Source organism: Lycorma delicatula, chromosome 2, assembly GCF_047948215.1.
Source record: "Lycorma delicatula isolate Av1 chromosome 2, ASM4794821v1, whole genome shotgun sequence".
Taxonomy (NCBI): domain Eukaryota; kingdom Metazoa; phylum Arthropoda; class Insecta; order Hemiptera; family Fulgoridae; genus Lycorma; species Lycorma delicatula.
The window spans coordinates 40,651,449-40,666,981 of NC_134456.1; the positions used below are offsets into that span (position 1 = coordinate 40,651,449).

The following is a 15,533-nucleotide window of genomic DNA, read 5'->3' on the forward strand; positions in this document are numbered from 1 at the left end:
TAAAATTATTATATAAGTATAAGTCCACACCTGTTTACTGAAAATACTGGCATTTATTTCTTTTTTTACAGTAAGTTTATTCGTAATAAATAAAAGCATAAGGTTGTCGTACAAGTTACTACTGAAGGGAAAAAAGTTTTTAGTTAGGGAAATTTAAATTGTAGGATATAACCGATGAGTTCTGGCAGCCTGTAAGCAGTCTCGGGGCTGCGGTTGGTTTTGTGTTAAGTTCCGTAGTTCCAACGTGCGTCGCGAATCATCCCGACTACGGTGCAGTGCGCCGAGCCATGCGTCAAATTGTGTGATTATTTTTATTCTCTACCAGCGTTTCTATTAGAAATTTGATACGATGGCGGACAGCGAAGGCGGTTCGGAACAGGATGATGTTTCATTTCTCAGAACTGTGAGTAAATTTTTTACTTTTTCTTCTGTTTAAAAAATTATTCGTTTAAAATAACTTTTTTCTCAATATGTATAAAAAGAACGTTTTTCATGTAGCTGTTTCTTACTGATTAATATTATTTGTGTTAATTTAATTATTGTATTTTATTTACGAACTTCTCGGATTTAAATAAGTTTGAAACTTCCGTTCTTTAGTTTAAAAACTTGGAATTATACAAATTCTCCAGTTTACTAAACCACAACTAAAATATTATTAATTAATTTTTTGTGAATATGTTTTCTCTTACATTTATTGCATTTAAAAATTTTAAAACACAATCTTATTTTCCTAATAAGTAATTGTTTAGTTATGAAAAGGTTTTATAAAGTTTGTATTCATTACTACGTTTCAAGTCATAACATTTTTACGGTTAGGTTACTCGCTAATGCGGTGGTAACTAGAATCTAAGCGATTTTTGACCTTGCACACTAGTCCTATCTAGAAGATTCTATAAGAACCTTTTTTCTTTAAGCTTTCCCATCATTATTACATTTTTTCTTATTATTTTAATCGCAGTAAACTTAATTATTGTTGATTTTAGAATCTTAATGTTGTTTTACGTATTATCCCAACCTTATTCACTTCTTATTGGGTGTAAAAAATATTATAGGTGCCTCGTAAATTTTTTATTAGACGCACAAGTTAACCGTGTGCTTGAGTAATGAGTATAAAATTATATGATAAAAATTCCATATCTCTAGAGTGAAAATAAAGTAGGATTTGCTATAATCATATGATATAAGTAATCCCATATCATATTTCGATTATTTGATTTATAATTTATATATATATATTATTTTTTCTGTTTTTTTTTTTTGTAAGTGAATATAAAATATGTTAATTGTAAATAAAATTGTTATTATTTATAATTAACACCTATTTCATTTTGATTCAATTAAAATTATCTGTAATTGATAATTGTTTATTAATGATATTGGGTCGTAAATCTTACAAATATCATTTGTCAGTATGATTTTTGAGCAAATGTTTGTTTTATAAGTAAATAATTATATAAGGAAAATTTATAATTTTACCCAATTTTTTTTTATAAAGATTGATACGTTTTTAAATCATTGATCAGTTGATTAAAATGATCTCTTTTTAATCGACTCCAAAAAAGAAGGTTATGTATTCGACCCGTATATTTTTTTAATATTTGTTCGTGCATAACTTTTTCCTATTAATCCGATTGAAATAAATGTTGTTGCAATCGAAGCAACTTCTTTTCGCGGTGGTATTATGAGGCTGAAAAACTTTTTTTGATACAGAAAATCAGTCTGAAAATTGACAAAAAAAATTTTTGGTTGTACAGCGGCTAGGTAGGGACAGTACGAATCCTGATATTCTATATGTATGCGTCACGTTAGATGAGTTATATAGTCTTCTGTAGGACAGGGAATGGTGAATTTCTGCACAAGATTTGTAGCGCCGTTAATAAAAATAATCAAAAATCGAAGTGTCTTAGATCCATATAATATACATTATATATAATATACAACATCGGTAGGGTCAGTGGGAATCTTATAACGCTATATACGTGCGTCACATTACATGGTCTTGATCTCGGTTCCATCTTTTTAAAAAATAATTATTAGTTACTTGGTTGAATGAAATTCTGTTCTAGTTTGTTGTATTAAATAGAAATATTTTTAAAGTCATTCTTAAGTTTGTTTCATTTTAAAAATTGCTGAATTTTCATTAGTTAGTAGAATATCTTTCTGTCGTTATTTATAAATGTAATGTTTATGTTTTGAACTAATTCAAGAAAATTAATGAAATAAGTGATTTTACCTTTATGTACCCAAGCAATTTAGTAAATAAAGTGTTATTCTTTTTACGGTTTTTTTTATCCTATTTAGGTTCAAGCATATGCATACTGAAAAAATCTTATTTATTTATTTACGAAAAAAATCATCGATAGCTTTCATTTCTCTTCTTATTCACTGCTAATCATAAATAATTTATAAATTTAATAAATCAGAATTTATTGGTATCTGTAACTTAATTAATCCGTAATTTATTAGACTATATTGCAAAAAAATTACAATTGAAGGAAAAAATGAAGGAAAATTGGCTTAATAATAATAACTGTCTTATTATGTTAGGAGAACTTTGCTAATATTACGATTAATGATTTAGTAGTTTGGGTAGCTTTAAAAGCGATTGATATAAAACTTTATTATTTATTCATGGCTGCTTCCTATTCTATGCGCGCGCGCGCACACACGCACACAAAGATAAATATATGTATATATATTTTTTCTTTTCATCATTTTTAAATGTTTGATCCAGATGGACTTATAAAAATTTAAGAGAAAATGAATAAATGTTAATAAATTTTCTTATAAAGCATTAATACTTTAAATAAATTATATCAACATTTTTTTTTTTTTTACTGGAAATACCCTTTTTAAACGACGACCGTAGCGAAGCGAAAAAAAGGGATTATGTTTTTCACCCGTGTGGTGTACGTTCATAAATTTTTTCGGTACCTATTGCAGCTATCGACTTCGTTCTTTCACAGAATTATTTGTTATGTTCCCTCGAAGGTTTTAAAACCGTAAAGATCATACATTTTTTTCTTTTATTTTTTTTTTCTTTAGCTCATTTCTTTATGGGCAGATGTTTTTAAAATTTAATTTTATACTTGTTAAAAAAGTAAAATTTGTCTAGGTTAATAGTTAAATTGCAGAATCATTTCTTTAAATAATTTTTTAAATATATACATATTTATATTATAAATAAATATTTATATTTTGCGCGTGTTTTTTAAAACAGTGGTTCCTAATTAATCGGTGTGTCGCGACCGATTGGGAACCACTGGTGTGTCACTCACTCAGTCCCGCGGGTTGCGTCGCGAAATTTTAGAATTTTCGACAATGGAGTTTTACGCCATTTAGAAAGTCTCTTATAAAGTAATTTATACTTAGTATGAAACCTTTATCGCGGTAAAATTTATTTTGAGACAGACTGTACCAGTCAATACATCCAACAATGCTGAATTTAACTTCTATTCCTGCCGATAATTTTGAGTGATTGTGAACACTTGCAACAATGCTTAAATTACTGTTTCCACTTGGTAATAAACCGAGTATTGATTGTTGTCATTGAGGGATTTATTTCCTCCGCGTAGGGATTTTTCAAGACTGATGGAAATATATTGAAAATCAACTTACACAAAATAAAAAAGAATGCCTGATGAAGTAATAACAGAACACCAAAATGCGTTACAAACTTTAGTAGCAGAATATTTCCTTACCTTGTCCGTTTCAAAATTAGAATAGGTAATTTATCCTTTTGGTACATCTGGTAAGATTAACATACAAAATATCATTAACCTGTCATTTAAAAAAAGATTGTTAAACTTGTCACGTGATTCTACTATGAAAACAAGATTTCTAGACATTTCAGTACAGTCTTTTGAATTTACGTGCGATGTCAGAATCGTGTAACTGCAAAAAGGGCCGTAAACGTGTTTCTGCCGTTTTCATTGAAAATAGTGAAATCTAAATAGAGAAATAAACTGGTACATCTTGATAATTTCCTGGTACATCTTTGTATTTCTTGATTATCTCGTGTTGGCCTGTCAACCATAAGGCCACATGTGTTAACAAACTCTGTAGAACACAACGAGCGCTGACTTCACTTTAATTTAGTGATGAGTTTTTAAAAGAAACAATAGTGTATATTTTTTTAATCGGACTTCCTGTTTAGATAGGTTGTCGGTATATCAGACATTTGCCTTTGCCTTTCTCTGTCACCGCTCGACATGCTGCTTGTATTTAGAAAAATGCGCCGCTTTCGTGTTAACATCGGTCTATGTACACTGTATATCTGATGCTTAGGATTAGATATTACTTATTATTATTATTACCGATATCATATTTGTTATTAATTAAAAACAAATAAATGTGTCGCGATATCGTGGGCGTTCAGCAAAGTGTGTCGTCGGTTAAAAAAGGTTGAACCACTGTTTTAACGTGTTTTTTTTTAGGGCAATTTTTTTAATTCATGAATTTATTTATGAACTATTTTGTTTAAATGTTATGTTTACCTTTAATGTGTATAATATATAAATATGATTGATACCTACCTGTCCATAGATTAATTTTGTATTTTGTGTGCATCTATTTCTGTATTTAGATATAAAAAAAATCTGATGTGGGCACCACGTGACTTCCTTGTACGCCTATTAAATTACACATATACATTTTTTTAAAGAGAAAGGTATATAAAATTTTATTTCATTGATAACTTCTGATTTTTTTTTCATATTTTTTTTTTATTGTTAATGTTGTACTATTATTACTGTAAGTTTTTTTTTTACAATTGGAGGTTAATAATTATTAATAAATCAATATATTTAAATTAAAAAAAAAGGAGATGAAGTCTGATTCGAACCATTGTACCTTCCCCTTGATCGAAATATTTCATTAATTAAAACTTTACTGTGGAACCAATGAAAATAAATATCGTTGAATATATCGATATATATCGTTGAAAAGCTCTCAATGAGGGCTTATTATTGCAGTTAAGAAAAAGTCTAAAATCCAAATTGTTTTGGATTTTGGCCTTTTTTCTACACTTTTGGTCTAGTCGATTGCAATCAAAAGGGGAGGTGCACAACTTGACTTTATAACAATCCTAAGTCCAAAATTTCAACATTCTACGGCTAATCGTTTTTGAGTTATGCGAGATACATACATACGTCGTAATCTCTCATGCCGAAACTAGTCAAAATGGATATTTTCGATGAAATCTGGAAACCGAAATTTTTCGCGATCACAGTACTTCTTTTACTTCGTACAAGGAAGTAAAAAGATATATATATATATATATATATATATATATATATCGATTAAAATATCTTTCTTTGATTCCTCGTCTCAAATTTTAGGTTTAAATCATCAGTCTTTTTATAAAAATATTTATGGATAGTAGAATTCTTTAATACTTTTATTTACAGTTCCATCAACAATTCAACTCATTAGTGACTTATCAGTGTACCGGTAAATGTGTAGTCTTGAAGAAACTGAGGCCGACCATTCCTGAGACGTGTGGTTAATTGAAACCCAACCACCAAAGAACACCGGTATCCACGATATAGTATTGAAATCCGAAAAAAAGCTTTATTAGGATTTGAACCTGAGAACTTCGACTTCAAAATCAGCAGATTTATGACGAGTTTTACCATTAGACCAACCCGGTGGGTTAATAGAATCTTTCTTTTCCTTTTATAAAACATCTCTAAGCGAAATTTTACTTTATAGAATCATTTTCGAACAATACAAATGTTACAGTCATTTGACATACAGAGCCCAAAAATTTGATTTTGTTAATAGTTATTAGATGAAAGTTTATTAATTCTTAAAAACATTTATCCTCTATTAATTACTATAAGTGATAATACTACATATAATGTGATTGATATACATTAATCCATGAATTGCTGAAAACAACTGCATTGAAATCAATCCATTTAAGTTTTTTTAATTTAAATCGTTTAGAATTGTATAAAAGTTAACACAAAAATATTTTTAAAAAAAGTTTAATGATTGGTAAAAATGGGATTTTAATCAACAAATATTGTTGTTTAGATAAAAAGGATTTTAAATTCCTAATAATGAAAAATGTTACGTTAAATTATTATTATTATATTCTTATATTAAATTTAAATTAAATAATGAGATTTGGTGTTTAATTCTGAAATATCGTGATATGATGGACAGATCTTTAAATATATGTATACAGTATATATATTTTTGTTGTCATTTCTTTTAAATATTTAATAAAGAAAAATATTGATATGCATATTATTTGAAGGAACCCTTATTATTTAATTACTTTATTTACAATTATTATTTAAAAGCTATTCAGAGCAATTTTATACATTAAGAAATTTTTATATTTTAAGGAAATATGAATATTTTATGACAACTTAAATCCAGTTTTTCGAAGGTTAATAAAACCAACCGTAAATTATCGTCATATAAAAATAATAGTATTTTAGATTTACGGAACACTATTCTGATACTAAAATGCTTTCCAAATTGAAATCTGGTTTCTTAAACATATTAATAAATAAAATTTTGTTTACAGATAATTTTGTTAAGTGATAACTGTGTATATATGTGTTCCCGCGTGCGCGTAATTTACAGTTGTTTCATAATTGTAATTTAATAAATATTTTCCGTTTTTCACGTCCTTTTATCCAATTAATGTAGATAAGATCTTAAAATTAATGTTAATGTTTTATGAATTTATGTATGTATATATTTTTTTTTGTTTAAATTGAAATACGCAGAAATAAATGCCCACATAACCACACCAGTCGTTTTTATGTATTTTAAATATTAAATAAATAATATTTAAAAAATAGTTTACAAATAAAATAAATTCACCACTATTTTAAAAAAAAGTTACTTAAAATATAATCAAAGTTTAAAATTAATTTATAGTTTTAAATTTTAAATAAATTACCCGCCGAATTGGTCTAGTAGTAAACTCGTCGTCTAAATCAGCTGATTTCGAAGTCGAAGTTGTCAGGTTCAAATCCTAATAAAGATAGTTGCTTTTATTCGGACTTGATTAGTAGATCGTGGATACGGGTGTTCTTTGGTGGTTTTTTTTTAACCTCCGGAACCACCGTTAGGTATAACTTCAGAAGATGAGATGGGATGACAAGTAGCGTGTGACAATACCATGCCTGACCAGGATTCGAACCCGGGACCTCAGGATGAAAGGCCGACACGCTACCACTCGCGCCACGGTGGCCGGCATCTTTGGTGGTTGGGTCCACAATTAGCAACACGTCTCAGGAATGGTCAGCCGTGTTTGTTCAAGACTATACATTTACCGGTAAAGTTACATTATACGGATAAGTCTGTAATGTTTTTAATTATTGATGCGATTAATAAGTTAAAGTATTAAAAAAGAAGTTTAAAATTAAGTTTGCCGGCATTTTTCATACGCTATATTTCCATGTCCCACGCACAAGCTTCAAGCTTATGTGGCGATATCATGAAGCAAAAAAAAAAAGTTTAAGAACATCTGATGAGTAGTTATAAATATATACAAATTAATATTATTAATAAAAAATTAAAACAATATAATAATTAAAACTGCTTGATCAACTTGTTTGATTTATGTCCCTTCATCTTTTTACTTATTTGATAAACGTACTTTGATCTAATCCGCTTCGGTTACACATTTAGAAATTGCTGAGTACAAAAAGATGTATAATAACATTGTTATAGTTTACAACTTTAATATATGATATTGATGAACAACTTTATATATCTTGTTTATTATAATTTACAAGAAGCATGAAAATTATAAACAAATAATAAAATTAGACACTAGATTATCAAATCATTAATTATATCCCTTTTTATTTTATCGTATTATTTTTTTACATTCATATGAGGAAAGAAAAAATTTATTAACATCCTTTAAGTTATGAAAACAGATTCCATAATTATGTTTTCCTCATTAAGTCCTAAATTCCGCAGTCAATCCGTTTTTTGTAAGCTGTAATTGGAATATAAAAAGATTTTGCGAGAAATACTTTTATATTTTATCTGATCAATATATATATATATATATAAAATGAATATTATATATATAATATATTCATATTATGAATTAGTTAAAAAAGTTTCTTATTGTTTGATTACGTACTCCATTGTCAGTTGTACAACACGTTATATAATTACGAGGAATCATTTCTATGGCATCTGTACGGTTTTTCAGTATGAAAATAAAGAAGTACTTTTTCTTTATTTACATTAATACTTTTTTAAATTATTTTGATATTAATTTGTTTTAAGCTACAATTACTGGTAAGATAATGTCTTTAAAACGCTTCTCTATACAACTTCATTCCTTTTAAGAGTACAGATATACATAAAAAAAGACAACTCTTAATTTTGATAATTATAAGATATAATTTATTTCTTTAAATAACTTCCTAATTCTTTGTTGGTACATAATGAATCTAAAGGTTTCAGTTTAATCTACCTTTTATTATCATACCTAGTATTAGTCGGCTTTCTGTTGAAGAAAGGTAGTCCTTTTGCTTTCATACAAATGAAAGCAAAAGGTATAAGGAGTTATTCTATATATCCGTTCAATTTAAGAGTTCACCTTATATAATCATCTTTATTCCCTAAGGATCTACAAAATATAATTTATAAAAATTCTAACTTTAAACTTATCACCAATACAAAATTATTAGAAATGTAAAGTTAGTGTTGTACATATAAGTGTGATGCAGTAATTTCCAGAATAAATTTTCAAACCTCACGATTGTTAATAGTCAAACACTGATATATTATGCATTGAACTATCAGGTCCCCGATGAAGTGATGCCATCACTAAGATGCAAGTTAACCTATGCGTACCTATTTATGTCAACCTATATGTGTACCTCATATATTTAAATTAACAAATAAATACTTATTAAGTTACCGAATAAAATTCATGCAAAAGAATTAATATGGGTTAAAATTAAAAAAAAAATAAAATTAAAATTTATTAATTAGCAATTAGTGTGTTTTCAATTAACGTGGGCATAAGCGCAAATACACATAACATGTATACATACTAACCTGCGTGAAAGAATATATTTTATTTATATTACTGTCATTTACGTGAATATTTTTTATTTATTTAAAATACTGAGATACCTGTCAAGTAAAGTTAATTACTGGAATATGAAATTTAAAAATATTACTAATACTATAATAGATGACGCACACTCATGTATGTGTAGTTAAAAGCTGTACTGAGCCCTATTCCTGAAATGTATGGACAAGTAGATTACAAATTCTTTTCTCTAGAAGTGTAAAAATAAACATCTGCTACTGACACCACATGACTTCCTTGTACGCCTATTAAATTACTTATACAGTTTTTTTAAAATGAAAAGTACATAAAATTTTATTTCATTAATAACTTTTGTTTTTTTTTTTTATTGAATTATTATTTATCGTAAAACTTTATTTACAATCGGAGGTTAATAATTATTTATAAATCAATATAATTAAAATTAAAAAAAAAGTTAAAAAAAAGAAGGTGGTCTGATTCGAACCGATGTGCCTTACTCTTGTAAGATCCAAAATTTCATTAATTAAAATTTTATTTGGCTATAACTCTCGAACCAATGAAAATAAGTACCACTTATGATGAATCGTTGAAAACCTCTCAATAAGGGCTTATTACTGCAGTTAAGAAAACGTCAAATATCCAAACGTTTTTGGATTTTGGCCTTTTTTGGACAGTTTTGGTTCAGTCAATTGCAATCAAAAGGGGAGGTGGACAACTAGATGATACAACAGTCCTAAATCCAAAATTTCAACATCCTACGGCTAATCAATTTTTGAGTTATGCGAGATACATACGTAAGTACAGATGTCACGCCGAAACTAGTTAAAATAGATTCAGGAGTGGTCAAAATGGATATTTCCGTTGTAATATGAAAACCAAACTTTTTGCGATCAAATACTTTCTTTAATTCGTACAGGGAAGTAAAAATGATGACTGTTCCTGAAATCGTTTTTTTAATACTTGTAATTACAGCACCATAATGTTTGCTTAGAATAACATTTTTACAAGTTATAACTATTCTGTTCTTAGATAGTATTCTTACTTGTAATTTACTAGTAAATTTATTATAAATATTTAAAGCTAAATAGAGATTTGTAATTTATTATTTTTTATTTAATATTCTCACGTTAAGTTTAGTAAGCAGTTCAGTGATAATGAAAATGATGCTGAGAATGCTAGACAAGTTAGTTTCCAAAAAATATATCGATTTCTTTTCTAGATTATTTCTAATACAATGAACGTTTAAAATTACATTCTATTGTTGTTTAAGATTTGTTACTTCACCTAAGTTTTAAGGTGGATTGTGTGATAAATAGGAATCATGTTTTGCCAGATAAAGTCGATTATTAGTTGGCTACACTGGTTAGGAAATTATAGACAATATCATGGTATTAAAGATGTACATGATGTTGCAAAATTTGTAGTTTGCCAAGCAGTTCACCCAGCTGTTTGTACAATAAATGGAGTGAAGTTCCCGCAGATAGTGAAATCGTCTGAAAATGTTGCTATTGTTATCCAAGGATTTCACAGCATTTCAGATTGCTATGAAATGCCAAATCATGAATCATGGGTGGGACATTAATTAATGTAGATGTTTCAATTAAACATGAAGAACAATCCGTTATTTTTGTCATTATTTTCTGTTTATAATTTTAAATGTGATAGAAAATACTATGAAATTAGTTATATAAAATTAATTATTGATTAATCATGTTTTTGAGCTGTTCTACCAAAAACATATTATTAGAACTTTGTAATAGTCAAAACATAACTCTTCTAATTAATAATTTAAACCATTCATAAATAGGTCCTAATATTCTGTAATTAAAAAATAACTATTTTATTATTCATGGCAACAGTAAGTACCTAATTATTTTTTCGAAACTAAAAAATAAAATCTAAATGAGATGGATGAATGTTTACAAAAGAGAATTGTTGAGAAATATCTCTGTAATCTGCAGCGAATTAATTTTTAATAAAAGACTTCTGCACAGATGTAGCTAAATGGTGCAATAATATTTTATATTTATTATATATACGTTCTAGAGGAATAAGTAAACAAAAACCTCGATACAGAAAATTTGGAAAATGTTTTGTCTACATGCAGTTTTCAAAAAAAGTTAGGTTATATTTTCTGTGAAAAATTATCAATGTGTGGAAAAATATCACTATTGATTAAAAAGTTTTGAATTTTTGTTAATTTTATAACAAAATGAATGATTCTAGGTAAAAACACAATAGGAAGTTTTGATTAAAAGATAATTTAAAAGATAGGTCATCTTTTATCATTCAAGATCATTTAATAGATAACATACATCATCATAGATCACTTAAAAGGTTTAACGCACCTGTTATTCATTAAAACATTACACTAAACCTGAAAATAACTAATATTTCCTATATTCTCATTTAAATTTGATATTAGCTTTTCGGCAAAGTTGGTCACTTCCATGGAATCTCGCCCTACAGGGAATTTGTACCTAAAGAAGGATGTTCAAGTTAAATCCTTTTGATTTTGATAATCCAATTCTATGCCCTACCGAAACATAGAAACTGGTCTAAAAATTGTACATAAAAAATCTGTTTTGGAACTTTTTACATTTAACGAGTCTAATAGGAGTCAGCGTATCAATCTCGTTTGTTTTTTATAAAGAAGTAACACACTGGATATTCCCAAAAGATTCTTTCGGATTTGTATAATAATTCTCTCAATAATTATATAATAATTATCTTTTCTATTGTGTAATAATTCCCATTTATAACATTCATAATTAGGAAATTAATGATGTCTCTAAGACGTCTTTGTAATTTAAGAAGAAATATAGGTAAGACTTTTGTAAAGAAAAACATAGAATGATAAATATATAAAATTTAGTTACGGGCTGGGTTCTACAAATTTTATCGCACGTATTCAAAGACTCAGTGTTAAGTGCAGTTATATTTGGTGTCACACTAACATTACAGGCTTTTCTTTTTCCTGTTTAGCCTCCGGTAATTACTATTCAGATAATTCTTCAGAGGATGAATGAGGATGTTATGTATGAGTGTAAATGAAGAGTATGTAGTCTTGTTTTTTAGCCATTCCTGAAATGTGTGGTTAATTGAAACCCAACCAACAAAGAACACCGGTATCCACAATCTAGTATTCAAATCCGTGTAAAAATAACTGACTTTACTAGAACTTGAACGCTGGAACTCTGTACTCCCAAATCATCCGATTTGGGAAGACGCGCTCACCATTAGACCAACCCGTTGCGTAACATTACAGGCTGGCTCGAGTACAATAAACGGTGTTTTAGCACCCTTTTTATTCAGAAGATTATATATCTCTCTACCTTACACGTGTATACCTCCTAACAAAATCTCTTATCGTAGTTTTATTCTGATAAGGAATCTGGAGTCTAAGAGACTTTAATGGCCAACTCTAACCAGTGAAAATCATCAACTAATATTTTACTGTATCGTGTATTCTAGTAATTTTGATCTTTATTTACAGTTTTTATTTATTAATTCAAATTAGGTAACTCTGTATGCCTTAATACACAACCCATCAAGTTGTAATCTTAACGTAAGATTCAGCTATAAAACTTGTTTTTCTGCAATTTGCTTTAAATGTTCCGTCTTTTGAATTCTCATCATCCTAAACAATTTTTAACTTAGAAATGAAATACAGTACTTTATTTGTTGAACCTAGATTTTTTTTGTGGATACTTATTTCATATTTTTCTGTAGAAAAGAACTTCATACTAAAGCTGTTAAGAATTTTCTTTTTTAATTCTTAAATTTATGTTTGGTAATTAGTCGATTTCCTTAGCTCTCCTGAGTAATGTCAGATTTTTGTTCCCCTTAATAATTTTATCCTTTGCAATTTTATTACCAAAATAACATAGTTTTGAAGCTACATTTTGCTCTATATGACTTTATTTATGTTTCTCTAAAATTTTAATAATTTTTTATTTTTAACTTTAATTTATTAAATTTTTCGTAATCTTTCTTTCTGTCAGATTTTTCATTATCTTGTTTTGCTAAAGAAAAAAATAATCTAAATAAATAATTTCTTCCAGATTACAAACTGGATAAAAGAACTATAAACAATTTTTCTCTTAAAATATGTCTAATTTATTTTTATAAATAATTCAGAACTTTTTTTAAAATTGAAATCGAATTAAAAAAGTAGACAAAAAAAGAAAACTATCTCAAATCTGCACAAGTCAGATTCATCAAGTAACTTTAGTCGGTTGACAAATATTATATAAGGTCTAATAATTAAAAATTTAACCGTAGATTAGAACTCAAACTTAAGTATATCTAGAGGCACGGGTTGCCATCACATTGAATAGATATAAAGGCATGAATCGACAAAGTTTATACCTTCCCAAAAAGTTTCCTACGTGAATAATATTGAGGTTACTCGATACTTAAATTAAAGGGTGTTCCCTCTTGCTCTCCAAAAATTATTTATTATGAACCATTAAATTAATTAATTATTAATATAATAATACATAATTTAAACACTACAGATAAAACAGACTGTTTTATAAGTAACATTTTAAAAAGCTTCTTTTATTTCATTATTTTTATTTTCCCAGCGAATGAATGTAGCTTGATTAGCTATATTAAAGGAGAAAGTATAAAACGGTAATAAAAGTGTAAAATGTGGTATGAGGTTTTTGCAAATCTTTACGTTTTAGGATCCAACTAGTTTATCTAGACAAAAAAATCTACACCAACGCACATACATATGTATGTGCGTAAGTTTTTACGTATGTATGTCGCATTGCTTCTGGCCTTATATCTCAGGATTGACCAAACCGATTATCTTCATATTTGGCTCAAATATTTCTACATATGAGGCAATGATCATATTAATTTTTATTTTTCCGTCTAGATAGCGCTATAGCTCTAGAAGGGAAAATATTGTAATTGGTCCAATTTGGGTAAATGCAGTTTTCATCGGATCTTGACGTTTTGACACCAAAGGAACCCCAAAAAACCAAGAGACCGGATGGAAATTTTCCGGATGTTTTGTTTGTATGGTTTTATTAGTATGTTCGGTGTTGGTGTCTAAATTACGTTAAATCTCCGATAACTGCTGTAATTTTGCGCCAATCACTTTCAAATTGATACATAAAATATAACGATCCAGAATCTCGGTCGAGTTCGTTAATGGACTGAATTGGACCCCGGGAGTGGAAATAGAGGTCTTTTCGAAAAACTTTCTTATTAAGTAAAATATCGAATTTGTTTAAAGTTTCTACTATTATTTGGATAAGGGCCTATAACTTATGTAAGTAAAGTTCTTTGATATCACCAACCATTGGTGCAGGTGGTGGAAAAAATGGGATTTTGAAGACAAAAACTTATACCTTCCTTAATAGGCACAGTATTGAATCGGTTTAAAATGGTCGTTAGTCGTCTAAACATTACCTAAAACTTTTGTTTGAAACAACTTTTGATATGACCAACCCTTACGGCAAGGGATAACCCAAATTTTGCTGGATTTGTAAGAAGATGGAGCTTGTCTTATGCTAAGCATGTGAAATTTTTTTCATATGCAACCATTGTCGTATTGAGTAAATTTGAAGTTTTTCTTAACTTTAAAGTGGAAATCTTTTTTATTCCCTAGCACCGGTGAAATCTACCTCCGCCTTCCGGCGTGCCGAAATGGATTTTTTTTTTGATTTCGAACAGCCTTATAAAAGTCAAAATTTGAGTAACAATTGAAAAAGTGTTATTTTAAAAATTTTTTATGATAATTTTTCAAGGTTTTTTTTAATTGTATTACTTAAAGTTTATCTTATTTCAAATTCAGTAACTTGTTTATTAGACGCAGTGCTTCCGGCATTAGAAAAGTAAAAAAAAGTATATATAATAATCTTACTCCTTATAATCGTTTTAGAAAATATCTTTAAAGATTATCTTAAAGTAAAGTTTTTTTTTGTTTTTTAAAAAATATTTACTATTATGTTCTCATGAAATAAATTTTTGTTAGGTATTACACCAAAAATACATTTACGTAATAAATACAGGTGTCTCATAAGTTTTCATATATTGAAAAATAGGTAAACCATTTTTATTTATATAATTTGCTCTACATAAGTGCAATTGTTCTGAAAACTCATTTTAATACGTGTCCTCCACTACTGAAGAAAAAATAACTCCATAAATTTCCGTACATAGGAAAAATAAAATTTTTTTTATAAGGTCATGTATCAGGAAAAGATACAAAACATAAATCATCTAGCACATCCATAATAATGCTTGTAATGGCGATAGTGATACGTTCCTTGAGATGATTTATGTTTTCTATCTTTACCCGATACGGCCTTTATAAAAAAATGTTTATTTTTCCTATATAAGGAGACTTATGGGACACTTTGTGTATATATCTATTGCCAACTTTATAATTATTATTACTTACTTTAGGCCAGAATGGTTATTGCTTTACCTGTTTTCCGTTGAAGCAGGAAATTGAAAACCGTAC

The 15,533-nt window shown here is 28.0% G+C and overlaps 1 protein-coding gene across 1 annotated transcript in view; it reads left to right on the top strand.

Moving 5' to 3' along the window:
- Positions 1-191: 191 nt before the first annotated feature.
- The window catches only part of RyR (Ryanodine receptor), a 559,410-nt gene continuing 544,068 nt past the window's right edge, over positions 192-15,533 (top strand). The window contains exon 1 of the mRNA XM_075355178.1: positions 192-403. Coding sequence (XP_075211293.1) covers positions 350-403 — 54 coding nt within the window. The 5' untranslated portion in view covers positions 192-349. The remainder of the gene's footprint in view (positions 404-15,533) is intronic.